At 44.1% G+C, this 27,991-nt stretch overlaps 1 protein-coding gene across 5 annotated transcripts; it reads left to right on the top strand.

The window, feature by feature from the left end:
* The first annotated feature begins 3,368 nt into the window (after positions 1–3,368).
* LOC116863156 (prospero homeobox protein 1) lies at positions 3,369–27,508 on the top strand. Of its 5 annotated transcripts, XM_032850653.1 has the most exons (6): positions 3,369–3,571; positions 3,706–3,811; positions 9,424–9,467; positions 11,521–13,312; positions 20,356–20,463; positions 26,936–27,508. In XM_032850653.1, the coding sequence occupies exons 4-6, from the start codon at positions 11,588–11,590 to the stop codon at positions 27,467–27,469; spliced, it is 2,367 nt and encodes a 788-aa protein (XP_032706544.1). In that variant the 5' UTR covers positions 3,369–3,571; positions 3,706–3,811; positions 9,424–9,467; positions 11,521–11,587; the 3' UTR covers positions 27,470–27,508. The 5 variants fall into 5 exon arrangements, with proteins under 5 accessions (XP_032706544.1, XP_032706545.1, XP_032706547.1 ...); XM_032850654.1 differs by lacking the exon at positions 9,424–9,467; XM_032850655.1 differs by lacking the exons at positions 3,369–3,571; positions 3,706–3,811 and adding an exon at positions 4,308–4,398.
* The last annotated feature ends 483 nt before the right edge of the window (positions 27,509–27,991 follow it).

The following is a 27,991-nucleotide window of genomic DNA, read 5'->3' as shown; positions in this document are numbered from 1 at the left end:
GTCCAGGTAGGGATCCTCAGCATCTTTCTCCCGAAATCCACGCTCACATTGGCCTCTGTGCCGGATCCAGTTGAAATTCCCGGAATTTATTTGTTTAGGATCTGATGACGGTCCTTTGTAAGGTTTTAAATTTTTTATGTGCCATCTTCCCTCCCTCCTTCGTCTAAGGGCTTTAAGAAAGAACGGTGGAGGGGGGCCGAAATACACCGAAGAAACGTCAAAGCAAAGTGTGTTTAACCCAGAACCAGATGCATTAAGTGGTAACTGCAAGAGTTTGACTAAGAACTCACTGCAGATCCCCTTCCCATAAATAAGTAAATGCAGTCTGCATGGATGAGGTTTGTTGGAAGACCGGTCAGAACTTGTGTTAACTTTTAAGGTATTGGGGTTGTGTTGCCAATGGGCGGAGGAAGGGGTTGACCCTAGGCTTGGCCCCTGATTGCAGAGATGGAGCCAATATCTAGGCGACTTCTCGGCTCCGACCTGACCGATCGCTTCTCCCCTATCAGAAAACAAACCGGGAGTCGCCAGAGATAGGGGGCTCGGGCCTCACGCCTTGCTCTTGGGCGGCCCAAGACCTGAGAGAGCGCCGCAGCTTGGGCAAGAGAGGCTGCCAGGAGCCCGGCCTGTACATCGCCCCGACGGTAGGGGACAGGACAGGGCTCCGCGTACGTAGCTCACGGAGCTGGGCTGCGGACCGAGCTCGCATGCCCAGCGTCGCGCGCGCTCCTATTTCAACCAGCCGCTCCTGAGCCCTAATGCGGGCTGCGAACTGCAGCGGCAGAGCGCGGCGAGCCTCGAGCCTCCGCAGCGTTGGCGGGGGCGGGGGGGGCTTCCTTGTCTGCCAAGCGGGTTACCCCGACTTCCATTCAGGCCTGCCTTCCCCAGGGAGTGACAGAAGGGTTCCTGGGGTTCGCAGGGAACTTTTCCTGCCGCTAGTTCCGGGGCGTAGAGTGTGCAAAACGTGCATCCGAGCGCTAGGTGCAACTGACATAACTTGTGGGCTAAAGTTCAAGCCATTTCCTTCCAGATTCTGAATCTTTTCTGTCCCTGGGCTCCGTTTCTCCCCCCTCCCCCCCTCCTCCTCCTTCCCTGCCCTCCTTCCTTTTAAATGTCAAACTGAGCAGATGGTTTTAAGGTATGGAGGGCATATATCTTTGACTCCTACCAGTTTATTTGTCGGCTGGCGCTAACATATGTACAAACTGGGATACTTAAAGAAAATAATAGGACGGAAAAGAAGAAAGGAAGTAGCCTTGATCCATTCACAGAACGCACATTTCCTCCCTCAATACACCCGCTTACCTCGAAAGGACCCAACCAATAGAAGCATTATTCCATCCTGTATCTAATGGGCACGTTGATAGATTATTTCTGTTCCCAGCCTAAATTGTCACATCCCGGTTACAACACTTGATACAATAGCCGATCATTGTAAGTGTGAGTGGTGTGTTTGTGTGCGTCTGTGTGGTTTCCCTAATGGTGTGGAGGGAGTGTCTGGGGGTGGTGGAAGGGGAGGAATGAAGGCTGGGGATGCTCAAGCAAGTCTCTTTTCTTATCCCTGACACCTACCCTGGCCAGCTTGATTTTTCCCCCCTTCTTTTCAATGTTTGAATCCCGTGCCAAAAGTTTCCTACAGGGTATAGTCTCAGACGTGTTATCATCTCTATTCTTATTCAAAGAGAAGACTTCTTCACAGTCTGATGAATTTGAGGCTGCGTTTGTAAATGTCCTAGGAAAGAGGTGTGTGTGTGTTGCCGAAGATGGTGGTAGTTGTCCGCCAGTGTACTTTTAACATAGCTCATAAACACTGTTGTCCCAAAGTCATTCAACCTTTGATCTGCCTGAATTCGAGGAACATACAAAAAGTACTTGCCCCCATCCTACCTAAAAACTGAGTGTGTAATCGACTAGGTATGAATGTTTCTGCTTCGCAGCCCTTGTAAGTCCCGGCTTTTATAGGATCTTTAGGACATAAACACGGTTGCTTTATTAAAAGCCGTTTAGGGTGCCCGGTGAAAGACACGTTCGGGCTGTGGCTAGAAATGCCCTTTAGCATTTGTAAGTTGCAAAACCCCAAGGAGCTCTTTAAGAGCCACATTATCTAAAGAAATCTTGCCAGTTATTTTTCATCCAAGAAATGTCAAACCAAAGTGAATTTTCTATAGCTTTATGTTGAAGCCCGAAATTTAAGCATTTGAAATTTCTTACCTAATAAACTTCAAAGTTTGTTACCCAGGCGTCAAAACTGTGTACTCCTATATGAAACCTCTCTCTTTGGTCATTCTGGGGTGAGTGAGTTAGTGCGGGGTAATTGCGAGGTAATGTTTGCAAGATTTCCCCCCCCCCTCAAAAAAAAGGCTGCTGTTTCTACAACCCAAATAACCAAGGGCAAATACTCATATTCCTAATAATTTTGACGGGAGATTAACTGGAAGTCAGCCAATACTGGTCGGCTACCAGATGCAGCGGAGCCCAAGGGAAACCTCTGGCACCCATGATTTTAATCCCAAACCTACCTGTATTTTATTGTCCACCTCGCCTTTAAAAGGAAGCAAGGGTGACATGTATTCTTGATACTATCTATGATCATTTAAAAGATGGAACGATTTGAGCTACCCCGCTCCCTCCTCCTAGACCACCCCACCCCTAAAGCCCCACTTTTTCTCCAGTACACTTTTCCGTGTCTTCCTCCACCCAAGTCCGCTCCACGCTCGGCCACTCGGGGAACTGGATCAGCCGTATCTGGGGAAGGAAGGGGGGTGGGGGGGGGAAGGACCTGCGTCCTGGACGAGCTAGTGTGAGCCGAGCGCCGCTCGCGCCGTCGCCCGCTTTGCACAGTGCCCGCAGATGGCTCGCTCCGGCCCCGGCGCGGCGATCCCGTCGCCCCGAAGCGGTGGCAGGGCGGGGGCGGGGGTGGGGGCCGGGGATGGGGGCGGGGGGAGGGGGAGCGCGGGGCCCCTCTCCCCTCCTCTCTTCCCAGCCCCTCACCCCCACCCCTTTTATATATTTTTTTTTCCTCCCAAGTTCTCTTGCCTCGCTATCCCCCCTTGAATCCGAAGGCGCCTCGCGATTGGGTGCTGGGGCCGGGTACGTCAGTCAGACTGTGACGTGCAGTCTTCCTGTTTCCTTCAGCTGTGTCTTAAAGTAAATCTTGTTGTGGAGCGGAGCCCTCAGCTGAGGGAGCGCTCTGAAATCATACACCATTGCAGCCGGGGAAGCGCCGCGGCGCAAAAGAGCTCTCGCCGGGCCGCCCGCTCCCGCTCCGCTCGGCCCCTCTCCGCCGCTCCTCTCGCCTCCGCTCCTTTCTCTCCGCTCCTCCCTGCTCTCCTCCGCCTCCTCTTCTTCCCTCTCTTCTGCTCCTCTCCTCTCCTCTCCTGCCCCCTCCCACCCTTCCCTCCGTCCCCTCTCCGTCGCCCGCTCGCCCCGCTCGCCCCGCTCGCGCACACTCACCGGCCCGGGTCCAATTATCACATTCATCCCCCGCGAGACACCGCCGCGTGTGTGCGCGCGCGTGTGCTCCTCTCCCTGCCGGCGAAACCGCGCTCGGTCCCCCTGCCCTCTGCACCGCGTAAGTATCCGCTCCCCCTCGCCAGTCCCCTCCCCTTTTCCAGAATCACTTGTCCTGGCTTGTTCTTGAATGGGAAGAAAAGAAAAGAGACTCCCATTACTCATACCCGTGTAAACATTTTTTTTTTCCCCCAGGAGAAAATGGTGTTATTTAAATGAATCGTCATAAAATAGGCTCTAAACAGTTTCTAAGCAGGAGCCTCCGTAGAACTCAGCGCTCCGCTCCTCCCAGTTCCTAAGAGTAAGTGATCCGCTTGGCTTTTATTTCTTTCTCTTTCCTGCTGGTGGCTGGGGTGGTGGTGGCGATGGGGGGGGGTGGCTGATACGGCTGGACTTGTCGCTGATCTTGTCACCTTTTGTGTACTGTTTCTGGGCTGTGAGGAGGCGTCTGCTTCCTTTCCTTCTTTCTCCTGCCCTGCCTCCTCGGGAGAGAGGACCGCGAGGGGGACCGGGTCGCTTTTTGTTCGCCTGGATCCCCGCTTTCCGCCAAGCTTCATCCTCCCCGTCTCCCCCGGCTAAAACTCCGGTGCTGGTCCCCTCGTCCTTTCTCTTTGTCTTGTTTATTATAGCTGCCTTTCTTCCAGGCTCTTCCAATTTGCTTGTCATTTGCATACCTTTCACTTCTCCTTTTTAACCCCAGCAGAGGGCTGGGGAGTAGGGAGGAGGGGAGAGCGAGGAGGAGGGCGCTCTGTGACTTTGCTCGCAAAACGCTGTCGAAGCCGAAATGTTGAAATCGGGGTTGGAGCGGTGGAGAGATGGTCCCGGGAAACCCGCGCGGCGCCCCTCTCCCGAGCTCCGAGGAGCCAGGGCTAGGTCAGGTTGAGTTGGGTAAGGCGGCGCAGGAGCCTCGGGAGGTGGGGTGGTGCAGGGATGGGGGGGGCCCGAGCGCCGCGGGGGGCCCGAGCGGTCGCGGAGCGGGTGGGGGTAGCGGATGTTCTCCCGCTGCGGATGCGCGAGGCGAGGACTCTCTCCGCGCTCGCTGGCAGTCTGCGCTGTCGGGCTGCTCGGATCTGGTCTTGCCTGGGTGGTACCTGCGGTTCTGCCCCAGTTCGGAGGACTGGGGAGGGAGGAGAACAGAGGTGAGGGGGATTGTTACTGGGAAGAATGGTGAGGAGGGCGGGAAGAGCCGCTATCTTGGCCGAACAGACTAGGAGGAGGGCGCGGGGTGGGGGGGGGGCGGTGGCGTTGGCAGGGAGACATCACCAAAGTCCAGTTTAGCAAGTTGTCGGTTCTTCTGGCGGGCTAGCCACTTACTCCTGCTGAAACTGAATGTTGGTGAGAAGTGTGGATTGGAGTTCGGGTGGGGGGCGTGGAATGGGTGAAGGGAGTCGCTTTCCAGCGAGACTCACCCTTCTCCCGCCACTTCTCAGCTCTTTTCGGAAGTTGAGAGCCCTCCAGGCTGGCAGAGAAGGAGGAGGAGGAGGGGTTGGGCGACCGTCTTAAATAGCCCAAGGAGGCAGGTTGGAGTGTGAAACTGCTGTTCTTGGCAATCCAGAACCCTACTCCGCCTGGGGGAAGGCTGGGAACTCACCTGCTTGTTTTTATTTTTCCAAGAAGGTCTGTGTTGTCTCCTTGAGCTTATAAAAACAGTGCAAGCACAGGGTGGCCTTCTCTCAAAGTCAAGGCTGTAAGTGTCTTGTTCTCTCTCCCTCTTCCCCTCTGCCCCCCCCTTCCTTCAACCCCTCCCTCCCACCCTCCTTTCCTCCCACCTATAACCTCCCTTAGAAAAAAATAATTTCCTTTCCTAAGCTAGGTAGGCAGAGGTCTATTAGTAGAGTGCTGTGCATGGGCAGGGCCTGACAGGTGTGTTGTGTCAAGAAAGACAGGTGCAAATTTCCTCTGTGTCTGTGTGTGTCTGCGCAGTTCCAGACCACAATGTGTGCTCCAGGCTTCCCGAGGTTTATGAATTTATGGGCACCCCGGTTAATAGGATTGTCCAGGATTGTCCGGGCTAATGGGAACCAGGCTGTTGTTAACGTTTTGAGCCCTGCCGTGGGAGTTCTTTGCTTGGGGGCTGGAGGGGGGTGAGTTGGTTTGTGTTTGTTTATTTTTCTTAAGGATGTTGGCAGGCTGCGGCTGAGGCTGTGTCTCAGACTTCTGTCTGCCAGGCAGCCGAAAGCGCCCCCACCTCAGGCGGCAGGTGGACGGAGATTGACTTTCCTTTTGCTCCCCTCTCTGGTTTATGCCTATCTCCCAGGTCTGCGGTGCCGAAGGGGGGGTGGGGTGGGGGAGAGCTGTCTTTTGTGTGCTTGTGTGTTTTGGGCAGCCACGGGTGGTGTGTGTAACTGCCAGGATACCAAAAGTCATTTGAAAGTGTTACTGTTGTTAAAGCTTATCTTTTTAGCGTGCTTTCTCCCTGCCCAGAAAGAATAGGTACGTGCACAAAGTCTTTCAAGTCCGATGTTAAATACTCTCATAAAGTAGAATGAGCCTGTCATTGTACCAGACATGTGCCAGATGTCCTAGTTATTACTTGGATGGAGAAGGAAAATTTCAAGTACGTGAGAGGTAACTGCTTATTTCTATTGGAGGCAAATGCAAGCAGTTGGCTCTCTGAAGAGTTTCTTGCAAGAACTTCTGAGTATTTTCAGAATGGAATGGGCTGTGTGTGGTGAGCAGGGAAGAGGGGAGCGTTCAGGTTAACCTGTCCATATGCTACAACGTGGACCTGTTTATATAATGGTAAAATAGGGGAAGGTAAGGCCTGAGGCTTGATGTTGCAGGAAGATACTGAGAATTCAATGTAAGCACTAGGGCTGGATGATTCAAACTTGACTCTAAAGTTTTTCTTGAAGCAGGCTACTTCTTGTGTGCCATAGAAATAGATTACAGGGCGAATGGTTTTCTCAGTTGGTTTTGCTGTTCGGGTGGTGATCATTGTTTCACGAAAATGCGATGGCCTGTGTATTTGCTCTTTAGCCTTAACACATTCAAGTCCCTCCCCCAATACTTTCCTTGGATTCTTTGGAAGTTCTTTCATGTCATCTATGGATATGTCCATTCGCTTTATTTTTAATGGGGATTATCTGCGCTGGGTACTTACTGATATTTTTTATGTGTCCATTATGCAGAATTCTGTTTAGTTTAATCACCACCTTGTGGGAAAAAAAAGTCATGCATACGTAACACGCATCTTTGTTCTCACTTTATTCATTTCCTAACATGGTTCCTCTGTAAGGAGCCCTTGCGATCTTAAAACATGAGCTATAGCTGCCAGGGTTGCTCTTTATTTGTTCAAAGTGCAAATAGGCCTTTTTCATGAATTTCTTATATCAGTTAAGGGATTGTCTTGTATTTTCTAATATAAGGAATTTTTAGGTTTAGGATTAACAAAGAAATTATAAAATGTTAGTGGTTTTATGATATGAAGATGGATTGTGTGTGACATGTTATTATAATTGGATTCTAATTAAGTACCTGTATAAACTGGAAAGGACATATACGTGAGGAATTTCTCAAACCTTACTGCCTAGTGTACTCTAATGCTTCAAAGGACATTTAGAGTGTTTCAGTGTTCCACGAAAAGAGAAAAAGCGTAAGTGTTTTGCCTTGAGATCATTTATTTAGTAATTTGGTGAATTGCTGCTTTTTAAATAAGTACAAGTGAATATTTTTGGCATGTCTCAGAAAATACTCTGTGCTCATTGTGCAGGTGGAAAATGTGTGGAATTTTTGATAGGATGGAGGGATTTTCAGTGAAATGGTTGTGATTTGAGAACTCTCTTATGATCGGAAAATTTGAAGCCTGATATAAGATTTGACAATACAATCTTAGTTAATTGAAGTATTAACTTGTGTCAAGTGGGTTCTTCAGACTAAACATAAAACGCTTTCTTAACCTTACAATAAGCAGAAACATCTCCGAAGGGCAAGTTGCTAATTAGCAGAAATGAACTCTAGAATACAGTGAGGAGGGTAGCTTAGTGATTTGGTGGTATTGGAGGTGAGTCCCTCCGTCTAACCATCTGATCTTTATTCCCCCCTTGAATGACTGAATTTTAGGTGGATTTATAATGTTCTTTGTTAGTGATATTCCACTTGAAATTTCATAACCAGGTTGGCCCAAGTAGGTTAGAGGCCCATTCAAAGGCGGTTTTCCATAGGAAATAAAGTGTAGGCTTGAGAAATTTCTTCAAATAATTTCATCAACAAAGACAGATAATCTAAGTGATCCAAACAGGAAACGATGCCAACCTTACACTCCCCCTGTCTCATAAAAGATTTGTCTGAACTGTTTGGATAATTACCATAATGAACACTTCTTTGTCCAGAATCTGGACTCCAGATAGATACAGTAAAAGTTGTGCTCCCCTCCCCCAAATAACTTCTTTAGTAAAGTAGAGCACTTAACCACTTTCTCCTTCAGTGTTCCTTTGAAATTCTTCACTGAAAATTCTTTTCTAACATGAAGCCACCAGGTTCCTTAGGAATCCCCATGTTAGATCGTCTGACATTCTTCAGATAATTCAGATCTTAATGAATCTTTTGGAGTAGTTACAAGCTGACTTGATTATACCCGGATGTGTGTTCTTATCTTTTTCTGGGAGGAATCTGCTCAAGATATTCATTGTATAAGAATTAGTAAAGCATTTGTGTACCAAATGTATGGCAAAATATTTAAAAATAGAACTATTCTGTCTAGGTTTTCATACCAATCACAGAGGAGTTTATAGGAATACAATATGTGTATCCAAACGACGATCCATTTGGGTTCAAATTCTATATCAGTAATTTTTTCTGCAGACTTGCTGATATAGGTGTTCACAAATGCTGATCAAAGGTTTCATATTGCCTGGTTAAACTCAAAATTAATGCTAAGATTAAAATATAATAAGAGTCAATAATAATTGTAGTTGAAACCTTGTGGCTTAGTATAGATGTTGAGAAATAAGGGAATTTCTAAACATCTTAATGGACAGGATGGTATCAGTGGTAAAGTCAGTGCATAGCATTCTCTAAATTCTGAATTAGGAAATCCATGGAAGCGCCTTTAAGAGTGTTTTTGAGTGATTTAATTTCTGTTAGCGTCACGTAACAATGCATTTTCTCAAGTGATGTATGTGTTCACATAGAGATCTTGTTTATGAATCAAGATGCTAATGAAGTATTACGTCAAGCAGTTATAATGGCTTCATCTCTGTTGCCTCCATGGGTTATGGTCCCCATGTACTACTATGATACCTTTAGTTCTAAGTCTTAGTTTTAGGTCTTAGCTCTATGGAGAGATGTATTGACTTGTGCCTATTAATATAATGCCTTGTCTTAGTGGAATATACAATTTTTCCTGTTTGTGTTGTCTTATTGGTTACATCTCAGCTGAACATTTTATAAGACCTAAAAGTGTTTAAATTCTCTTAGCCTAAAACAGATAACAGAACGTTACCTAATCTAAAAATGATGACTGGTTAAAAGAGGACTGCAAGAATCAGTTTAGTTTGGTGAATTCGAAGGAAGTAACAGGATGTTCTCTTCTTGAAAGACCCAACAAGGATGTTTAATTCACACTTAACCATCCACCAAAGATGAGAGTATCGTGTCTTTCCACCTTAGGAAGAGCACAGCCCTCTTCTTGGCTTGGGCATGAGGCAGGGATGCAGCTGTTGATACCTAGGCTGGCTGAGAGGAAGTGCAGTTGACACAGAGGTAAATGGCAGTTGGGAAAGGAAGGATGCCTGGGCATGACCTTGTGCTCATCCCTTACACCAGCCTGTCATTTCTGAGCCTCAGTTGCAGAAATGCTCTTCCCCTAGCAAGGACAGGTAGGAGGAAAATCTAGATTAAGATGAATAGAGGAAGAAAAAGACTGCAGAAAGTTTGTTCAAGGTTTTGATTGGAGACTCGTGTGTTTTTCAGGTGATATTAAAGAGAAAAGGATTTGCACACAAAAAGAAAAAAAGGTAAAATTTTTAAATAATGGCAATGAACTCTATTTTTGGAGAGCTGATAGACACACAAAAAAGTCCTCCTTGCAAAGACCTACCCCCAATGTGCAAGTCTTCCTGGGCTTTGAAATAATTCATCCCTTTTCTTGTTTGTCTCGGTCTTTTTCTTTTTCTCATCTGATTGTTACACCCGATTTATCAGATCTAATATGTCAGTGAAATATTTGTCATTGCATCTTTGTATTCCTGAATGCAGTTTTATTACTGATGTGTGAGGGTTCCAAATAATTCTGAAACCGATTTTGAAACCTGTATTGAAGTTCTTAAGATCTGTTTCCATTCCGACTTCAGGAAATTTTATCCTGGGGCATACAAAAAGTATTTCATTTTTAAGCATATGAAAAATATGGAGAAGCATCATATCGCCTGCATGATACTCTAAAACAGTCTTTTTTTAAAAAATGCTGTATCTTCATATAGAGACCAGGAATAAGGAATGCAGGATGAAATCTTTGTTGCTTAAAAAAAAAAAAAAAAAAAAAAGATTTAAAAACCCACACACTGTCCTCTAAGCATTGAGCATTTTCTTGATTTTTACAGGTTATTTCATGCTGAAATTATGCCTATTTGCATGGATAGTCATTCTTTAAAACTAGCCACAGATGCAGTCCTAGGGAGCACGTAGATGTTTTTACAGGTGAACCGAAAGAGATGGGAGCTGTTCCAAACACTCTGCACGCTGCCTTTGGCAATAGACCCTGTTATTGTGAAGATGTGCTCTGTTAAGCAGACGTGAAGTTTAATATTAGATAAACCCTGTGTGAAAAAAATATTTTCATTTTCTTCATAAAATGTTAATTGTAAGCAAAAAGATACAACATCTTATATTTACACAAAATTTGGGGCTAGCCTCACTAGGTAATACGTCACAAAATATGTCAAGTGCCTTTTATGAAATGCAAGGAAGGATATTCTCTTTTTATATGGGTCCTCAAGAAACAATGGAAGTTCATATGCAGAAAAGGTACTGCTCTTTCCTCCTGTATTTTGATTGATGCCAATTTTCCCTTTATTTATCTTTTTTTTTCATTTGCATAAGAAACATGATTCATAAATGGTGTATGTTAAAGTTTCCTTAGGCATTTGGAGTATTATTTTGGCAGATTGGAACAGAAGAAAACTGATACCAAAGATGTATTTACCCTTGCCTAACTCAACTTATTGGTCCACGTATCGATTTCTAAAATATGACAATTCCTTCTTTTGCAGCGAGTCCAACTTTGTAATAATTTAAGTCATCCAAAGGACATCACAGAAATGTATAAATATTCTCACACTTGTGTTAAAATATAGCAACAGATACCATTTTCGAATGTGATTTACTAATAAAAATGCATATCTATGCTAAATAAGGAGACTTGTAAAATGAGTATTTGTGCATTTATTTCAATGTTAAATTGACCATTTATATTGGATAGATGCTGATGGGGGTGTTCTCTTTCCCTTTTCGTATATGACAAAAATATTTTAAAATTCAGCAATAAAGGGGATGTGTTAAGTGTTTGCATTTATTTTCAAGTCCTTTTCCTTTAATAGCATTAAAACCACAATAATTTTACCTCAGAAATGGAATTTGTCATCCAAATTTCCCACAGCCTCAAAATTGAACCTTATTTCTTAAGTATAGACCACTTTCATCTTCTTCTGTAATATGAATCTCAATGCCCAAAATTTAATCAATTGGTTGTCAGAGGCTGTGTTCTTATAATCTACTGTTTCTTCTCAAGATAAACAGTATCATTTTAGGCATTTGTGAAAGAGAATCATATTACTGGTGCTTAAGCAGTTTTTGCTTTTTTTTTTTTTAATCTTAATCCATCTTAAACCAGTGGAGCAGAAATATTTAAAAATGTTTCATTTCAAGCAGAGTGCATAATAAATTGCAATAATTGTAATGTGCCATAAATCCCAGAGCCTATGCATTTTGCATTTGATTCAGGATTGAGGTCAGGAAATTTGGAGAAATTTAAAGAAAATGATTCATCAGTCCTTTTGTTCTGTTGGCCAGGGTCCCGGGATTCTTGAGCTGTGCCCAGCTGACGAGCTTTTGAAGATGGCACAGTAGCTGTCCAGTGATGCCTGACCATGACAGCACAGCCCTCTTAAGCCGGCAGACCAAGAGGAGAAGAGTTGACATTGGAGTGAAAAGGACGGTAGGGACAGCATCTGCATTTTTTGCTAAGGCAAGAGCAACGTTTTTTAGTGCCATGAATCCCCAAGGTTCTGAGCAGGATGTTGAATATTCTGTGGTTCAGCATGCAGATGGGGAAAAGTCAAACGTACTCCGCAAGCTGCTGAAGAGGGCAAACTCGTATGAAGATGCCATGATGCCTTTTCCAGGAGCAACCATAATTTCCCAGCTGTTGAAAAATAACATGAACAAAAATGGTGGCACGGAGCCCAGTTTCCAAGCCAGCGGTCTCTCTAGCACAGGCTCCGAAGTGCATCAGGAGGATATATGCAGCAACTCTTCAAGAGACAGCCCCCCAGAGTGTCTTTCCCCGTTCGGCAGGCCTACCATGAGCCAGTTCGACATGGATCGCTTATGTGATGAGCACCTGAGAGCAAAGCGGGCCCGGGTTGAGAACATCATTCGGGGGATGAGCCATTCCCCCAGCGTGGCATTAAGGGGCAATGAAAATGAAAGAGAGATGGCCCCGCAGTCTGTGAGTCCCCGAGAAAGTTACAGAGAAAACAAACGCAAGCAGAAGCTGCCCCAGCAGCAGCAACAGAGTTTCCAGCAGCTGGTTTCAGCCCGAAAAGAACAGAAGCGAGAGGAGCGCCGACAGCTGAAGCAGCAGCTGGAGGACATGCAGAAACAGCTGCGCCAGCTGCAGGAGAAGTTCTACCAAATCTATGACAGCACCGACTCTGAAAATGATGAAGATGGGAACCTGTCTGAAGACAGCATGCGCTCGGAGATCCTGGACGCCAGGGCCCAGGACTCCGTGGGGCGGTCAGACACCGAGATGTGCGAGCTGGACCCGGGACAATTCATCGACCGAGCCCGCGCCCTGATCAGGGAGCAGGAGCTGGCGGAGAACAAGCCGAAACGTGAAGGCAACAACAAAGAGAGAGATCACGGGCCAAACTCCTTACAACCGGAAGGCAAACATTTGGCCGAGACCTTGAAGCAGGAACTGAACACTGCCATGTCGCAAGTTGTGGACACTGTGGTCAAAGTCTTTGCAGCCAAACCCTCCCGCCAGGTTCCTCAGGTCTTCCCGCCTCTCCAGATCCCCCAGGCCAGATTCGCCGTCAACGGGGAGAACCACAATTTCCACACCGCCAACCAGCGCCTGCAGTGCTTCGGCGACGTCATCATTCCGAACCCCCTGGACACCTTTGGCAACGTGCAGATGCCCAGTTCCACAGACCAGACGGAAGCACTGCCCCTGGTGGTCCGCAAAAACTCCTCCGACCAGGCCACCACCGGCCCCCCGGCCGGCGGCCACCACCAGCCCCTGCACCAGTCGCCTCTCTCCGCCACCGCTGGCTTCACCACGTCCACCTTCCGCCACCCCTTCCCCCTTCCCCTGATGGCCTACCCATTTCAGAGTCCGTTAGGTGCTCCCTCCGGCTCCTTCTCGGGAAAAGACAGAGCCTCTCCCGAATCCTTAGACTTAACTAGGGAGACCACGAGTCTGAGGACCAAGATGTCATCCCACCACCTGAGCCACCATCCTTGTTCACCAGCACACCCACCCAGCACCGCAGAAGGGCTCTCCCTGTCGCTCATCAAGTCCGAGTGTGGCGATCTTCAAGACATGTCTGAAATCTCACCGTATTCGGGAAGTGCAATATCCTTTTCTTTTCCACCCCCCTCGAGGAAAACGAAACAAAGCAAAACAAAACAAAACCAAAAGGCTTCCCCAAAGGTCAGGTTTCCACAATATATAGAATAACGTAGATTAGTATCTTCCTAGGAATGCAATCTTTCCTATTATTCAGAGTAATAGGCTTTTATCAGCACACGTGTTGCACTCCTGATGGCACAAAAGCTTCGCAGGAAACCTACGTCTTTGCAACTTTCACAAGTTGTTAATTGCCTCAGAGAGGGGTATTTAATATGTGCTTTTCAGCAGTGCTTTTTCTGCTACTCTTCCTGCATTCTCTTCTTTTTTCTTTTCTTTTTCTTTTTTTTTTTTAATTTCTTTTAGGAGTAGAGTCAGAGATGGACCCAAAAAATCTCATTATAATATTGAATTCTATCAGTTTTTTTTTTTTAAAGGTGTTAAGCTTTATCATGGAGTCAAGAGAAAAGTCAGTTTTGAGATCCCTAAGATTCCATAAGAAGAATTCTCGCTTTAAACCATCTGCAAGGCTCCTGGGCCATGTAAAGAAGACCTGATTTAATCTTATGAAGAGCACTTTACTGGTGGGAGGCTCCCTTGAGAGAAAAATGGACACAGGGGTGGGGGAGGGGGGAGTCAGAGTCTCTCTTTAATCTTTAAGTAGACTTCGTTTGTCTTTGTTGGTGTTTCTTTAAGGAAATACACAGGTACTGATTTATTCAGACGGCATTGGTCGGTCTCTCTCTCTCTCTCTCTCTCTCTCTCTCGTCCACCCAAGGTCTGTTCTTTGGGTCTGGTGCAGCTGCCTCTATGCATGATTAACCTCTGTTCAGCCATACACAGAAATCTTTTGTCCTAACATACACAAAGCAAATTATTTTGGAAAGCAAGAGAGCACAATTAAATATAAAACTCAGCTGTATTCGACTTAAAAATGGCTCTTTTTTATGACTCTTATATTTTGAACCTGACTTTTTAGGTAGAGATGCCAGTTATATTTTTTTATCAGACCTGTCCTGAACTCCCAACTATTTTTAACAGACATTCTTTTTTCCTCTGTAATTTGGTCCTTTCAGTAAATTTTTAAAACTCTTGTGGTTGTTGGTGTTTGGGGGTAGTCGAATAGTAGCATTTGGGGGCAGGTAGAGGCATGTTTCTTTTATAATCAATTGCCAGATGGACATAAAATTTAGCAATTAAGTTGGCTCTTGCTAAATTGAGGATTTTGAGCAATTGTCCTGATGACTAGAGATTGACATTTTAAGATCTAAGCCCACTCCAGACGCTGCCACGTAAGTGCAAAGTCCCAGCTATGGTGGAAATACATTTTTCTGTGTAGGGAAGGCCGTTCTTCTAACCAGCTCTTAGGACAGTAGCGAAGATGTCTGCTAAGATGAGCCACGAGTATGAGACCCACTTGGGGCACTGAAACATGGTCTCTTTCCACTGTGAGGAAGAAGAGAATAATGTCACGAGAGGAAGGAAGATAAAGATGTTGAGGACTTAGATACAGAAACAGAAATTGAGTCTTGGCTTGGTTGCTAATTTAACTTCTACTTTCCGAAGACCTAAAATGTAATCTACCAGCCATGAATCAAAGCTGTGCCAAGCACCATGCCTTGCACATTATAAACAGGCAATAAACATCGGTCAAAGTGATTGCCATATAGTGTCGGTGATGAGAAAGGCCAGGCAAGAAGATGCAGGGCCTGGAATGGTTTTCTATCCTTGGGTGGAAGAGGATCTTCTGAGATACACGCAAGGCTGAGGTCCAGGGCTAGACCCTATTGCTAGACCCTATCTTACTTCATTTTGAAGGCTATAGTCATGATGGTGGGTTGTTTCTCTCCTCTCATTCTCTCTCTCTCTCTCATACACACACACAAACACATACACACACACTCAGAGGAAAGGGACATACCCATTTTGAGGAATATTTTTTAAAAAGCCAGGTTTCACAGTCCCATAAGTGCACACTAAACTCTTTAACCAGTTTATGGTTTGTTTTTTTTTATTAGACTTTTTATTATAACCAGATCGTTATGCCTGTGCCTTTTTTTTTTTTAAATGTAAGTTGGGTCTTCTAGGAAAAAATCTTTTAGATTGCTTTAAGAGTTGGCTACATTCATTGTCTCATGCTCTCTAAATCCCCTGAGGAATTTAGAGGATTTGAATAGAAAGAAGTTCCTTTTATTTCTATACATATCAAAGGCTTTAAGGAGAATATAGTTGCTTCTTCAGCTGAATAACGTCCCTCTCCTACCGATATAAGAGGCTGTTGAACAGGGATGGCTTGGAAACACCTGTGTTCGTATGAAATGTTGCTTACACCTGGAGCTGTTTCTTTCATGGAGCTAAATAATTTTGGCCCCTTGTCGCAGTTAATGATTACGTGTCCCACTTTTGGCCTTCTAGCCTCTGTTTCTTTCCCCCTCGATCATGCTGTACTTTTAACCGTTCATCCCACTGATACATTCTTTCTCGGGAAGAAGATAGGCAAGCAACCCTTTCTATAATCCCCATGATTCTGAAGCCAATGAGGGTTTGAGTGTTTTGGGGAGACTGGGTCCACTGGTCTCCTGTCTCCATCCTTGTATGGCAATGAGTTCTTCCCTTGACTTACCCGATGGTGTGTAGGCAAAATTCTCAAGCTTTTAGTTGAAAGAATTCTTCTGGGAATCCTGGATTGTGGCATCTACTTCAGTTTTAGGTATATAAGTCTGCCTTAGAACCATCGAGTTATTCCTAGAAAAAAATTCAATAGACATGAGTAGAAATAAGGATGAAATGATACCTCTATGGTTGTCCTTATTATGTTTTTCTTTGTGGTCGTGGCTTTTCCAATAGTAATGAATAATATAATTCTTAAGGAATGATTCTTTCCCACTTCAAAGGGCATCGTGTGCTTCTTTGAACAAAGTAGCCAAGATAAGAACTATTAAGAACACCAGCTTATCAGATAAATCCATTCTAAGTTCAGCACATGAAGCCTATGTAATCTATATAAACACACTACCTCGTTATCCTTTTCTAATCCAAAGGAAGTAGTGAATGTGTGCCTGTGGAACTCAATGTCAGTACACCTGCTCCAGGAGCTCGCGTCTCAGAGATACGTGTGTGTATGTGTGTGTGTGTGTGTGTGTGTGTGTGTTCAGTATCTTTGCAAATGAATCTATTTAATCAAATACTAAGTTTTATTCAAATTCCAAAAGAAACAGCCAGCCAATTGTTTTTCTTCATGATGTTCCTTGTTATTCATCCTCTTTGCATCTCAAGAAAAATAGCCTTGTTTGGGCCTCAGACATTTGCATGCCCCCAAGTGTAAGGGGGAGAGTAGTCTTATGAGACTTTAAGATGCACCAGTGGAGAAACTGAGCCCCTTTCCTGTGACAGCCAGCATCCCCGACTTGACTTTGGGGGAGAATGTTTAAAGCACTTCAGGTTTAGGAAAGGAAAATTGTTTGGTAATTTGAAACTAAAATCTAACTGGAAAACATGGATTAAAAATGAATTTCTGATATGTGAAATAATCCATAGACATTTTTAGAAGTCTTGTGGAGCCACAGTGATTCTATTAGCTGCATGAGCTACAGGGAAAACATTTACACAAAAGACTGAGAGACTCTGGGTTCTTACCCCACCAAAAAAATTATTCAGTAAATTCCTTTTTTTTTTAATTTCCATAAGTGACACATCTTATGAGTTCAACTTCTTAATGGAGTAACAGCGTGTTCTATCACTTTGATTAAATGAGACAGTCTAGATCCTTTCTCCCCATTTGAGGGAGAAATCCTCTTGGAAACAGCAAATGAGAGCATCAGGAGACAGATAAAATTCTTTGGGTTTCAGAGCATTTTAGAAAATGTAAGTAAGTAGCCCCAATCCAGTTCGGTTGGAAGTGCAGCTGGTAAAATCTCTAGCCACAATTCGGAGTTCAGCTGAGGGGGAAAAAAGAAGTCCCCTTCCTCCAGCACTCACAATGCATTCTTGCATTTGCCTTTTTGCGGCCCTGCTCCTCCCCTGCCACGACTGTGTAGGTAAGGTTATATTGAGCTTGGTAAACAGACAACACTCAGATTCCCAGGTTGTTTGAGGGCCCCCCCTTAGGTTCAGCTGCAGTACCCACTTCTCTGATCTTTTCTATTCCTGAGCAGATGTCTTTCATTAATTTATGGATTTATCATCTTTTTTTTCTTCCTTTTTCATTTTCTTTTTTTTTTCTTTTTTCTTTCTTTCTTTCTTTTCTTTTTTTTTTTTTTTTTTTTTACACCTGGCATCTGTCTCAAGTTTCAGTAGTTATTGTCTATTTTGCATTACACATAGAATTGAATGTCATCTGTCTTCACAAAGCTATGGCTAAGAGAATTGAGGCAAAGCCACATGAGCTGCTGGGACAGATCTTGTTTGCGTTCCATCCCCCTCGCCCCATCCCCCCCTTACCTCCTTAATATTTATTTGTGCTCATTTTCTTTCCTGGCCTTGAATGGAGCTTAGCTCGTGTTCAGTACAGCTGTATGTTTACTGAATCTATTCCATCATGAGTCATTGTGCGTGTGTAAGTATCCTGGAAACAGCTAGTGCTTTCTTGGAAGAACAGTTGCTTTTCAGCACAAGCACTTAAAAGGGAAATTAACCAATTGGTCAGTTCAGATTTATTTTGAGGAGGAAAAAAAAGGATTATCTAACTGTTGGCTTTTAAATGTTTCATTAGCTATTTTTAATAGTTTATTAGAAACATATATTTTATGGGAATTTTATCTTAATTACACGACAAGCGAGAGATAAAGATTTATTCTCTGTTCCATTTCAACTGATCAATTCTAAGTATTACCAACAGGAAACATTTTAAAGCAAAACGAACTTGAGACACTGGAATCAGAATCATTTTTTTTCATGAACTAAAAAGCCTCTAAATCCTGATCAAAATAAGACGGATAGTGTTTGGTTTTTTGTTTTTTTTTTTTTTTTTTTTTTAATAAAAAGAGCTAAAACATCGAAGCATGATTTAAGCATATTGAAAGCGTCAGGAAGTTCTGGTAGTTCTATCTCAGAGAACCACAGCAAAACAGGGTGTTTTGCAGGAGACCACGTTTTTTTTTAACCATTCAGTACTTTTCCCCTGCTAATAATTCAGTGTACAAGGTTGTTTTTTTCATCTGTCCATCTGAAGAAAAGACTAGAACCCAGATCTGAGAGTGTCTGCTGAAGTTTGGAGTTGCCTAAAAACTCTTATCACAAGGCAAGGCGAGACAGCTTGCCACTATTATTTCACTTACCCGTTTGGACAGATGGTCCTGAAGTGTGCTGGGCTCCTTTAGTCTTCTCTACCGTTCTAATGGAGGTTACTGGAGGGCCTTTCAGCTCTTTCCTTGGCACAAGAAGTATGTCAGTCATAAATTATCGTCTTTGTGATCATTACGGATCTGAAACAAAAACACAAGTTCAGTGAAGCTGCTTTGGCTCACAGACAGAAAATCGAAATTTCTTCCTTCAGTCTGTATTGTCCGTGGGGAGGGCGGGGGGGGGGGGAGCGCAAGACTGAACTTTTCTGTTTAGAAACCAAGGTGATCTTTTAAACGTTGCATGATGTTAAAGGGAATGTGAATGGATCCAACCCTCAGCAGAATATTTGGTTCAACACCCTGCTAGAAGTGGTCTAGAGCTTATCAGTATGAATTTGATTATGCGTCGCTACCAACTTCCTGCTTTCTCTCTCTTCCTAAGACTGGTCATGCTGTTCTTGATGGAGGTCATTTAGAAACCTTGACTTTTCCTAAATATGAGGTTGGTTTTTTTTGTTTGTTTGTTTGTTTGTTTTACCTTTTTTCACCAGGTGTGGCATTTTTGTTGCCTGGTAAGATGTGTGCGTGTGCACACACAAGTGCAGATTTTCTTTTCTTTTCTTCCTTATTTTTCCCAGACTCTCTTTTAAGAGAAAATCCTTAGAGAAGCTTCTAGGAAGGACCCTTAATTGACCTTGTGGGGGACCACATTGATTTTCTCCACGTGCATCTTCATTTCTGATAAATTATAAAGCCATTAATTTGCTGAGGAAATGGCAGGGCCAGGCTGCGGCACAGATGTGACCAGAGCCATCCCAGCTCTGAGTCTGCTGAGGACTGCCAAGAATCTGGGGGAGAATCAGGAAGCCTGGATTGTTATGGTTAGCCTCACATTCTCTTGGGAACTGTTTTAGTTGCTGCTGTTTACAGATCTAAAAGGTAATGATGTTTCCAGATAAATAGGCCTTCTTATTTTGGGTAAGTGGCCATTTATTGATCTGCTAACCCACATTTATTGATTTGCTAGCCCCCGCCACTGTGCCACTCTGAAAGGAGTTAACTATAAATCCAGGAGAGGCAAATTGTATTTGGTCTTGGATCGTTGCTTTAACAAAAGCGACACCCCCTCCCGGCGCCCTCTGTGCCAAAACTACCCCTCCCAAGTTGTGGCTATTATTTAAAAGGAAACAATTAAAAGGATATAATAATAAGATAGGAAGAAAGTGAGTCAAGATGCTCCATTAGATTAGCACTAAAAGGTAAAATACGCAGCTTGCCTGACAGTGTTCAAAATAATGCATTTTATATTTTCATGCACATTAGGATAATAACTTGATGTAAACTGCAGAGTGGGGAGAGAAGAACAAACAACTGTAATTGCAGAGGAGAAAAAACTCTCACGCTAAGAGTTGTACAATCCGTGTTGGGTGCATTTGTCTCCTTAGCAACAAGTGAATGTATAGGGAGCATAAGGACCGCGAACAGGGGGAATGTGTTGCCATCCTCACCAGGGAGCCGTCAAGATTTCTGCAACCCCGTTGTCCATCCTCACCATTACACCTGGCAGTTTCTGCCCAGCGGGAGTCGTTTGGAGCAAGGGGCAGCAGCGCAGTGATGGAGTCCATGGCCTGTGCCATTGACCTTCCGGAATTCCACCCTCCCTCCTCCCATCTCAGCTGCTTGATGGGCCTCCAGGTTCTTTGGGGGAGTGGGTGGTGAGTGCTTGTGTTTAAAGACATTTTTTTTCCTTAACTAAATGCCTCCTACATGCAGGAAGGATTGTCACCCAATCACTTGAAAAAAGCAAAGCTCATGTTCTTTTATACCCGTTATCCCAGCTCAAATATGCTGAAGACCTACTTCTCCGATGTGAAGGTAAGGACGTTTTTTATCCGTCGTTTATCAGTCTCTGTGCATGTGATCGTGATTCAAACTCTTGGAAGTTAGCAGAGATGAGTGTGAAAATGAATACACCTGTGTTTAATTGATGCAATGCACTTGTCTTTTTGTCAAAAGCCGTGCCAGGCAAAGATGCCCCTTAAGACCAGGAGGCTGGTACCAAGTCATATGGGTTTCCAGTGTGATGTGGGAACTTAGCCTCTCGCTTTGTATGTCTTAGTCACTTCTTGGGAGAAATTTCGGCCAGCCCTGGATGGGTGTGCTTCCGAGAATTTTTTTTTTTCCCTCCAGCAACAGTAAACTGTTTTCTGTTTTTGTTTCTGTTGGTTTCCCCATATTTGCGCTTAGGAAAGCAAACTCTAACACCTCTTTTTCCCCCTGTCGAAAGGAGCGTACATTGAAATTCTCTATGCAGTAGCTGCTTAAAAACAAAAGTGATGATTGTCTCTTATTTACAACTTAATTTGTTGTTGATGTAGAGTACACTGAGCATAAGGAGAATGAATAAAGTGACAGATTCAGGACACATTATTCAAATGAGGATATGAAAGCTGTCGGCCTACAGCTGCAGCCTCCCTCATTCTACAGAATATGGGGACCTCCTGGTTCTGTGTGCGTGTGGATGTGTGTGTGCGCGTCTGTGTCTGTGTGTGGGTTTTAAGTAATTGTTTGCAACAACTTGATGTTGTGTTAATCATCTGCAACTTTTTAAAACATAGATTGGGTTTTGATGATGATAATCACATGCATGGTATCATTATCTGAGGAACTCGATAAACATTACATTAGCTGAGATTAGTTTATTAGGGTTGGGTGCCTTTCCCCCCACCCTCCGCTGCCCACCCCCATGTGTACAAGTTCTTATTCCTGCCACTGAGAACTCAGGAGCTGCCAAAGCAGGCTTTTGCCGTGGCACCGCTCCCTCCACGCAGAGGGTTTCAAGCCCCGTGGCCCCGTGGCTGCTCTGCCCCCCGCTTTTGCAGGCCAACTCATTTTCGTTTCCTTCACTGATGTTTTATTTGGCCTTATAAGAAAAGTTCTGTTTTCCCTCCTGTTTGCTTTTGAAGTGTGTATCCACTTCAGCCTTTTATCTTCCTTCTTCCCTGGGGGGAGCTCCTTAAGTGGCAGGCGTGTCCCCCCAACTTCCAGGGCCAACCTTCTGGGCCGGATGGGAAGGCCCAGAGAGGCAGTAACTTGGAGAGCTGGTTGAGGATCATTCAAGTACAGACAAGGCTGAGTGACACGGTAGGCCCAGGAAGAGGGTTTGGACTTCGTGGGGGATCATCTGAAACAGACACCAGGGAGTGAATTTGCCAACTAGTTGAAGACTGGAAAGCTTCTGCAGCCTAATGGAACCTGGCAGAGTTCTTTGGGGGCCGGGGGTGGGGAGCAGTCCTTTCAACACCCAAGTTCCAGGAAGTAGGGGGGACATGGACGAGAGGAAGAAAGTGTTACCGTGCACCTGTGTGTGTGTGTGTGTGTGTGTGTGTGTGTGTGTGTGTGTCTAGGTGCCCATGTTACCTCCTCCACTCCTCTTAGTGCAATGATCAGCACTGTTGTGATTATAATAAAGACAATCCCTTATATTATTTAGATAGTGCTTTTCCTAAGAAGGGGCCATAGCGCTTTACAAACTGCATCCGTAGGGATTTCTCACCCACCATTGGAAACGCAGCGCCGGGAGGGTGGAAAGCAGCAGCCATTCTGAGCCAACAACACTATCCAACGGTACATGTAAATATTAGAAACATTCGTGGGCTGGGGGAGAAGGGCAAGGGTAGGGGAGATTGTTAATCTGTAGTGGTTAATCTGTAATCTTTATAAATACTCGGCAGTGTAAACTGACAAGAAATTGTTCCTCTTCCTCTAGAATGCATCTAGTAATTCAGCTTTGCAAATAATCACTATGTAAACAACAATTAAATACCGGGGTGAATATTTTATTTTAAAAAAAGCACTGATATTCAGATGATAGATTCTATCCATACTTTATCCATACTGGGAGAGAAGGCTGTTAAAGTATACGTGAGTCTGGTTAATTCCCAATTATCCACTCTAATGGAGGGGAAATGGTAGGGCATATAATGCATAGCAGAAAATCATCGAAGGTCATTTCTCTTTTATTTTTGGAATGAATTATACATTTTTAACTTTGCTAATTATGTTTTTTCTTTGGCTAGTAATAAATGAATTTGTATTCCCTGAGCTTATGCTGATGAAATTGGAAAGGCATGCATAGAAAAGGGAAGGATAGTCCAGGCACGGTGTTCCAGAAACTTGGTAGAAAACAATAGCAGATCATGCTTGGACTTTTTAATAGTAAAGAAAATCCAGAATTTGAATGCCAACGATGGATAGGCTCATACACATATATATGAATGTATAGATACATAATATAGTGGGTGTGTATATATGTACATATGTATACACACATACTTATTTCTAGATATAGATATATAAACATGGATACTTACTTGCAAGACGGAAATAACTAGGTGTTTCTCTGCATATGAATATGCAACCCAAAATTTTATTTCATTGTAGGTAGATTCGAGAAAACCACTACAGAATTAAGAGATCTCTAGAAATTTGGGGAAGGACCTTAGGAATATATAACAGGTGAGAGCCTATATCACCTGTCTTGAGAAAGACGTAGTCATGTGTCTGTGGACCAAGTCAGACTTCTCCCAGCAACACAAGCTTATACTTGACTGTGGCTGCCTTCATCTAAGTGAAAATTCCTAATCCTATAGCACAACGTACCTTTCCAAATCATCAAAGTCATTTCATTTCAAATGGGGACCCCAAGTTAGTTTTGCAAGTTAAAAAAAAAAAAAGCAGGAGAAGCAACACAAGTGGAAAATATTTTGTTTCATGAGTAAAGCGTAGCCTAGGTGTCATCAGACACAGTTGGAAGATGGTGCTAGACGAAGTGCATTCTCTGATGGGCCCCAGAAGCTGAGCCCAGGCAGGGTGGTATGCCCTGCCTTGCATTTTTCCTCAGGGAGGGATAGAGCACTTCCCTCTCTGCAAGTGACTTCCATTTGGGCAGGAGGTGAATGCTTTTAAATTATTCTGGAGAGAAAGGGGTGGGGGAACACCTCCCGCGATTCAGATGCTGGCTTGGTGAGAGCTGTCCAGCGATGATCTATACGAAGGATGAAACCGGGGCTGACTTGGTTTCATGCCTAGAGTAAGAATCTAAACAAAGTGGCAGGTTCTCACAGAGGCCAACTCCATCCCTTCACCGCGACATTTAGCCAGACAAAAAGCTCAGCTCACCAGGGCTTCAAAATCCTTCGAGAAGAGCAAGGAGGTAAATGGGCAGGACATGCCGAGGACTGATGGGGCCCCTCCGTCTTCCTGTGCACCTACTGGGGGCTGATTTTAATGTATCAACTAATAACTCTTAGACCACTAAGTACAACAGATTCAGTGTCATTTTAGCTTTGAAGAACAGACGCTCACAGTTTTTCAAGCCGGCGGTGTTAAATGATGTATCTCATTCCCTCCACCCCTTGAGTCAACTACTGTCTAGCCAGATTAAGGTGTCAGATTGATTTGTTTTATACATCTTTTGACCATGCTCATTGAATATTTAGGAAGTTTCTTCAGCCCATATTGAGGCTGAGATGTCCCGTGGGAAGCATTAATCAAAGTCACAGAGACTCACACACTGTGGAAACACAGCCTCTTTATTGTAGCGTTTAGTTTTTGCAGTAACACATTAACACACTACAGAGCTTTCCTTTATAGAACAATTGATCCTTTTCTTGTAAGCCACTACAGAACGGGGGGGGGGAATTAACTCTTTAAAGTTTAACACTTTTTCTCCCCCAGTGTGAATATCTAGAAAAGGGGGCGGGGGCATGGGGTGCTGCCTCTGCTTTTTGCCAGCAACTGGAAACAACAAATCTCAGTGCACTTCTGGTGGAGGGAAACCCAGTTCTCCAAGCTGTTGTGCTGGTCATTTCACTTGTCTTGTGTCGGGTGGGGGAGTCTGTTGTTTTTGCCCATTCTTTCTCTCTGGTATTTCCATTCTGTAACAATAAGCTTTAAATCTCCCTTTATGTCCCATTCCTAAATAATGGCAAGTGCACTTACTTTTTTGTCCTCCCCCATTAGGTCATTCATGACCATTCTAGAAAAAAAATACCCTTCTATTTTTTTCCTCTACAGTACTCTTGTCCATAGGAGACAATGTCTTGTAACAATGCAGAAGCCTAATCTCCATGTCAAAGCAATTTTCATTCCCCAGTGCACAGCCTGCTATCATTTTGTAATGTTTTGTTTCTTATTCTAAAAGAATTAAAAAGGAACAGTAAGCCGTCACGGGGGCCTGTAGTCCTTATCTCAGTGTCTGGAAATTTGGACAGTGTATTTTACTGCTGAGATAAAATGGAAAGAACTCCAAGTTCAGCAAATCGTAATGGGTTTAAGTTCTATTGAAATCGGCAACCAGAAGATCAGATAACGGGGGTCCTTCAGTTGTCTTTTTAATCGGGTTCCCCGCAAGGCTGAATAGAGACAGAGCAGACACACAGAGTGAAAATATAATTCTTGGATAGGTTAAGTACATGTTTGAACTCTTGCAAGCAGAAGCGATTTGCTGATGACTTAATCATTTTCTGGTCAATTATCTGTAAGGGCCCTTGCAACTCCATGGCAATTATGATGCAAGGTGGCCTTTTGGGAGAAACACCAGTCTTCCTGCTTCTGTTTCCTTGTTACGTCCATTCCCTGCCATAAATTTTCATTCATTTATTATCTTTGCTAGTATAGAAACAACTTTCTGTGTAGTAATTACAGCCCCAGTACACACTTTAGCTGTCATCTTGTTGGGAGTCTGGATGTTCTCATGGCCAGTGTTTGATAAGTGGTCTTTGTTGATTTTTGATGAATGTACATCTTTTTCTGGGGGCCCAGGGAAGGGAATGCCTGTGATGACAAAAGGCAGGGGGTTGTCTGTCAGCCCGCCTGATATAAAGCTATGGATTTATTGGTTTTGACTTGGCAAGTTGAGATGCATCTGTCCTTTACCGCGAACAGAGGACTGTCAATAAGAATGGTATCATTTGCAGTGAATCCAGGAAGACATCTTCATTTGAAAGGTCATCAGGAAACCTTGATAAACAAAGTTCTAAAGCCAAATCATGTTAGGGTAACTTGGCATTTAAAAAAAAAAAAATGTAATAAAGTGTCTGTCTGGGCCGTCTGTGTACTCTTGTCTTAACCGCACCTTCCGAACAGCATAGACTCCAACAGAAAGGGGCGTGGGTCTTACCCAGCACGGGCTGTAGGCAGTGTGCGAACAGGCATGGTGGTCTGGCCAGACAGAGGTGAGCACCGTATGCAAACAGAAAGTGGAGTCACAGCCGGATGGCCGTGGGGATCACCCATTACCAAAACATAGGCCAATGCCAGACTCCTCCCCTTTTGTGTGAAAGTTGTTTTCTGGCATTGCACGAGGCCGTCATGTGATAACACAAATTCTCATTAAAAAAAAAAAAAGAAAAGAAAAAAGAAATCACACTAGTGGTGAAATTGTGTGGCTCACCATCTCTGGTACAGGTTTCCCCCGCTACCCAAAAGTAGAGCGTTCCTATAAAACTTTTCATAAGCCCAAATGATAGAAAGCCAAGGACCAATTACCGTCTATTTATACGGAAAAAAACGTTGAGCCTTCACAGACCCAAAAAAATAAGCTCTCTTAGACTTTTCTGATACCCTAGGACACTTCTTGATAACAGATGCACAAAATAAATCAAGATAAAGCACAGATGCTCACAGACACAGTGCAAAGCCATGGCGCCATGATGCTGAGATGCTGAGCCTGGCTCCTGGAGAAGGTGCTTGGTGGGGCCCCTCTCGCTGCTCAGGGAGCGTGCCACATCCCTAATGGCTCACTGAAAAGCTGAACACGGTGTGCCCTTGTTGCTTTGCTTCTGAAAAGCAGATATCCTTTCTGGATTTCTTTCGGTTCGTGAAACCGGGTACCAATGTAGGTCTTTTCGTAAAAGCAAAATGGTGGAACGTGCACTTTTGAAAAGCAGGGGAAGCTGTACTTGCAAGTAATTACTCTTCCCAGCACTCTGTGGCTTGAATGCATTTCCATAAAAAACTATACAAATGCTGTTTGTTCCACTGAAAGAGGAAGAACGGTGTTTAGAATAAGATATTCAGCTTCTTAAGGAAATTTAGATTTAGAATGTGAGTTTTCCATTGGAAATGTGGAGGACTGGGAGGTGATTTCCATGGCTGATAGGTTTTATAATCTCTTATACATGTACTACTGCTTTCACCCCTCCTGCCACCATTTTGGTGGAATCCAGAACATACTCTGTCCAAGTAAGGAGGACATGAGAACTTTAAAAAGACTTCAAATGCTTAAAGAATAAATGAAGAAAATGGCCATGTTCTTATCCTTTCCAACATTTAAATTTGACAGTTCAACAGATGCATTACCTCTCAGCTCATCAAGTGGTTTAGCAATTTCCGTGAGTTTTACTACATTCAGATGGAGAAGTACGCGCGTCAAGCCATCAACGATGGAGTCACCAGTACGGAAGAGCTGTCTATAACCAGAGACTGTGAGCTCTACAGGGCTCTGAACATGCACTACAATAAAGCAAATGACTTTGAGGTAGGAACTCATCTTTATTGTTTGGTCATCTCCCTTTTCTTTTTAAAAAAAAAAAGAATTCATTTTCTTTGGCAATGTCCCCAAATCTGTTTTAGTCTTGGTATCTCACACGAGCATCCCGCAACAGGGGAAGAGGTGAGGCCGGAAGAAGGAGCCCTCACTCCGTGGGCAGAGTCCCGGGGGACTAACCCACTCCTACGTCCTTTCCCATTCCCCGGCTCTGCTGCATGCATGAAGACCCATGGGCCACAGAAAAGGGAACCCAAGAATTCAGAGAAAATTATAGCAAGGAACCCATACACACTGACTCCCTTTCCAGGGAAGAGGTCCCCACTCTAACAGGCCTTTTTGCTCTTAGGTTCCGGCATGTCAACTGAGCAGACTTAGGCTATGTGCGATGATGGCTGCAAACGTTGTTTTCTAAAAAGGTCTAAAAAGGTGGCTGGGGGAGTGATTCTGTGGTTTCTCCTTCAATCGACATTTATTTCCTTTATGGAAGAAATGGTACGAGAATTTGCTTAGTATGTATTATGAGAGAGCCATCCACATCTTTTTAGGGTTTTGTTTCTGTTTTTGTTCTTTTCAGGGGAGAGCCTAGGGTGTTTATGTCCATATGTGTAGCTGTACGAGCATGCCGCTCTTTGTTCCTACACACACCCTCACACACACACACACACACACATCTACAACATGCATATTCTAGATACACACAAAGCAGTGTAGACGATTCCCAGAAAGCAATGGCTACACAACAATGAAAGATGCATGGCTATGAGTAAGGTGTTTCTTTACTGGCTAATGCTGTGCCTCAGCAAACCGTTTTCATTGCAACGTGATGACTCTATGTGACAACACTAGCGA

This window comes from Lontra canadensis, unplaced genomic scaffold, assembly GCF_010015895.1.
Source record: "Lontra canadensis isolate GAN:19392208 unplaced genomic scaffold, GSC_riverotter_1.0 scaffold627, whole genome shotgun sequence".
NCBI classification, from domain to species: Eukaryota; Metazoa; Chordata; class Mammalia; order Carnivora; family Mustelidae; genus Lontra; species Lontra canadensis.
This window is presented reverse-complemented; position numbering and strand designations above follow the sequence as displayed.

What these genes read in the sequence shown, in the direction of transcription:
- LOC116863156 (XM_032850654.1), top strand. Translation starts at nt 11,588, where the DNA reads ATGCCTGACCATGACAGCACAGCCCTCTTAAGCCGGCAGACCAAGAGG. An exon ending in CACCGTATTCGGGAAGTGCA is followed by an intron (nt 13,313 to 20,355) that starts ATATCCTTTTCT and finishes AATGCCTCCTAC; the next exon opens with ATGCAGGAAGGATTGTCACC. An exon ending in CCTACTTCTCCGATGTGAAG is followed by an intron (nt 20,464 to 26,935) that starts GTAAGGACGTTT and finishes TAAATTTGACAG; the next exon opens with TTCAACAGATGCATTACCTC.